The sequence below is a fragment of the Stegastes partitus genome, unplaced genomic scaffold (assembly GCF_000690725.1).
Source record: "Stegastes partitus isolate 25-593 unplaced genomic scaffold, Stegastes_partitus-1.0.2 Scaffold100, whole genome shotgun sequence".
Lineage (NCBI taxonomy): Eukaryota > Metazoa > Chordata > Actinopteri > Pomacentridae > Stegastes > Stegastes partitus.
The window spans coordinates 292967-296748 of NW_007577831.1; the positions used below are offsets into that span (position 1 = coordinate 292967).

At 45.3% G+C, this 3782-nt stretch overlaps 1 protein-coding gene across 2 annotated transcripts in view; it reads left to right on the forward strand.

Annotated features, from left to right (window-relative positions):
* Positions 1-3782, forward strand: part of bcl6aa (BCL6A transcription repressor a) — a 7111-nt gene that overhangs the window by 1510 nt on the left and 1819 nt on the right. For both annotated transcript variants that reach the window (XM_008277532.1, XM_008277533.1), the window contains exons 2-7: positions 634-805; positions 913-1134; positions 1525-2490; positions 2619-2800; positions 2898-3065; positions 3158-3288. In XM_008277532.1, the coding sequence (XP_008275754.1) occupies positions 634-805; positions 913-1134; positions 1525-2490; positions 2619-2800; positions 2898-3065; positions 3158-3288 (1841 nt within the window). The remainder of the gene's footprint in view (positions 1-633; positions 806-912; positions 1135-1524; positions 2491-2618; positions 2801-2897; positions 3066-3157; positions 3289-3782) is intronic.

A 3782-nucleotide genomic window follows, 5' to 3' on the forward strand; every position in this document is an offset into this window, starting at 1 on the left:
ATGTCGAAAACTATTTCCACTTATTTCTCAGCGTGTCACTTCTGAGCTGAAAATCCGTGGAGCTGGAAGCAGATTGAACTTTTCTCCTCAGACAAACGGACAGTTTATTCTCATACAATGAATAAATAACGCGTGTGATATTTTTTAATGAATCAGCCAAGTGTTTCGGTTTATATTCCTGCAAAATACATTCTAATTAATAAGGCGATTATTACAGAAATATATCATGACTATTGTTGTCTGTTTCAGTCAGTGACAAAGTGCTGCCGTTTACCATTCATCTAAATAATCTAATTCAAACTTGGTGTTACATTAAGCTATCAACCAGTGGTTCACACACAGAGAGAAAGTGAGGGGGAGAGAAATGATTCCAAAGGTACAAATTTAAATGTCTAGACAGTGTTTACTTAATATATGGCGCCGCCTTCTGGTGATCTGAGAATCTGTATTCATAGTCTGCTGCCTTTTCAGGATCATAAGTAACTTCAGTTAATTTACTTCAAGATTATCTCTACTCAAGCGCGTTCAAAGAGAGGTGAAGCTCCGTGGCTTCACAGCAAAATAAACCCATCGAGGCCACTTTTATTTTTCCTGTTGGTAAAATAATCTTGATGTTTTCTCTTCTCTTTGCAGAACTTGACAAAATGGCTTGCGCAGCAGACAGCTGCATACAGTTCACACGCCATGCAAGTGATGTTCTGCTCAACCTGAATCGGCTTCGCAGCAGAGACATCCTGACAGATGTCACTATCCTGGTGAACAGACAGCAGTTTCGTGCACATAAGACCGTTCTCATGGCTTGCAGGTGTGTGTTGTTTAAGTTTTAAGTCAGATTTCCTGCCGCTCATCAGTGATCAAGAATCAGAGACTGATCTGATGTCTGTGTCTTGTTTTTCTGTCTCCCGGCTGCAGTGGGCTGTTTTACACTATCTTTACTGACTCCCACAAGTGCAACCTTAATGCTATCAGTCTGGACCCGAAGGTGGATCCAGAGGGTTTTGCCATCCTGTTGGAGTTTATGTACACCTCCCGTCTCACACTAAAGGAGAGTCTGATCATGGCTATCATGAATACAGCCATCTACCTGCAGATGGACCATGTTGTGGACACCTGCCACAGATTCATCAAATCCAGGTCGGTACAAACCAATTCCTTCACTAATAAGTGTAAATCCATGATGAATAGGGCTGAACAATTAATCAATTGCAGTTTTAAACAATGCAGTAAGAAAATCAAAAGGCTGAAATTTGGTCTATGCAGCGCGTCTAAACCAGAGTTTAAAGAGTTGTGTTAATGCCGTCCCCTGTGTGTCATCACCCTTTTGATGGTATTTCATGCGGAAATGCTCAATCACATTTTAAATCTAGTACACGGTGATACTTAAAAAAATTCAATCGCAAGCTACATTTCAATATCTGTTAGAAAAAATTGATATTTTCCCCACATTGTTCGGCCGTCGTGATTCTCAGCGTGTGTGTGTGTGTGTGTGTGTGTGTGTTTACAATCTTCTCACTCTCCTCACAGTGATCCGTCTGCCAAGTTGCCCAGAGATGAGTTTTTGGTCAGTCCCCTGGTTTTACCTCAGGATGTCCACGCTTACCGGCCCCATGATGTTGTTGACAGTTTGCACAGCCGCGTGGCTCCGTTCAGGGATGGGAGGCCCTACGGCTCCAACATGTTCAGCGGGGTCAGCACCCCCAGCAACTACCATCTCTATGGGCAGTTTCCCATGCCAGGATTCCCTTTCCCTCTCTGCAAGCTGACTGATACCAAAAACGCTTTTGCTGACCTCTCAAAGAGTGGTATCCACCACAAGCATTGTTCTCCACATGACAGCAGCAGTAGCATCAGGGCAGAGTACAGCAGGGCAGTCGGCACCAGCTCCTCCAGTATTATTCACTCCACCACGTACGCTTCCAGGGAGGTGGGCAGAGATGATGAGATGAGGAAGGAAAACCACGAGGGGGTCAGCCAGTCCATCGGTCTCAGCACAAGGAAGCGAGCGTTTCCCGTGTTGACCCTTGAGCACCAGAAGGACTTGGGCAAAGAGCACGCTCCGCAGGCGGAGGAAGACCTGATCCATCAGCACTATCCCCTGGGTATCTCCTCCGCCGGACGCAAGAGCCTCATGAGCAGCCCGCAGAGCCCACTCAAATCCGACTGCCAGCCCAACTCCCCGACCGAGTCCAGCAGCAGCAAGAATGCCGGCCTCTCTCAAGCCGCCGGAGCGCAAGTCCCGCAAGGTACGCAGGACCCCAAAGCTCGCAACTGGAAGAAGTACAAATTCATCGTGCTGAATCAGAGTGCGAAGGAGGATGAGGTCGCACTGAGGGATCCTGGGCTGCGCTCGCCTCAGAGGCTCAGCCTGCAACCCTACCTCCACCCCGGCGACTCGGAGAACCTCGACCCACAAACCACGAGCAAGAGCAGCGAACACAGCGAGGATCTACCTGTGCCCCAGGCCAGTCGTCTCAACAATATCATTAACAGGTGAGGCCGAGTTTTCGATGTGAATCAAGTTAGATTATTGCACTTGACTGATTAAAATTTACTGCTCAAAATTTTAAAACAATTTTAGAAACTTTATTTTGGATTTACGTCTTGTATTGTGCCAACAGTGCACTTGAGGGGTCACTGAGGAGCGCTGACGGCCACCCTCCACACTACCTGAACCGCCTCAACTGTTCGTCCTGCGGCTCTCAGTCCCCGCAACACTCTGAGGTTTGCCCCAACACCTCCAGGTCCCGTCTCTCAGAGGACATGGCAGAGTTTCATTCAGAATATTCAGACTCCAGTTGTGGTGAGTTTCTGATTTTCTTCTCACATCAAAAAAACCCCGATCACTCTGCATCTTTCAGGAGCAGAAGTTAACTCTTACCACGATTTCTACCACACAGAAAACGGTACGTTCTTCTGTAATGAATGTGACTCCAAGTTTGCTGAGGACGAAGCTCTGAAACAACACATGCTTCAAGTGCACAGCGACAAGCCATACAAGTGTGACCGCTGTCAGGCTGCTTTCCGCTACAAAGGCAACCTCGCCAGCCACAAGACTGTCCACACAGGCAAGTAAAGCAAATGAAACAGACTCGTTTATTAGCTCTGGACTGTCTGCGCCTCTTTGTTGCTGAAATCTAAAGTGATTTGTTACTTTCAGGGGAGAAACCGTATCGCTGTAATATCTGTGGTGCTCAGTTTAACCGACCAGCTAACCTCAAGACTCACACTCGCATCCACTCAGGAGAGAAGCCATACAAATGTGAGACGTGTGGAGCTCGTTTTGTACAGGTAATTACAGCCTTCACATAAAAAAAATCTTAAACCGGTTTAAAAAAACATTTTACCTCTCTATTATGTATTGACCAATAGCGCTAACACTCGATTCTGGACTGTAATAATGGGCGACTGTAGTTATTTTCAGGTTGGCAGAAGCACCTATAAGGGTGTTTTTTTTTTTTTTATACAATGAATACAATGCTGTCTGAAAAGTTTCAGCAAAGTGCGTCTGTGTAAAAACATTTGCTTGGACTATTCACCAGTTATAGTTCATTTGAATGCTTTAAAAAAAAAAAAAATCTATTAGAAAGTTTGATTCCACTGAGGCTGAACAGTTTATCAAAATATTATTAAAATCACAATATGGTTGAGGGCTACATCCAAATTGCATGAGCTACAGTTTTCATGATAAATCAAATTGTGTGACCAAACATTGTTGTAAATAAAGCAGTGTGGTGCAGCAGAGATGCTCCAGCCTACAAATCATATACTCCAGACATATGGGG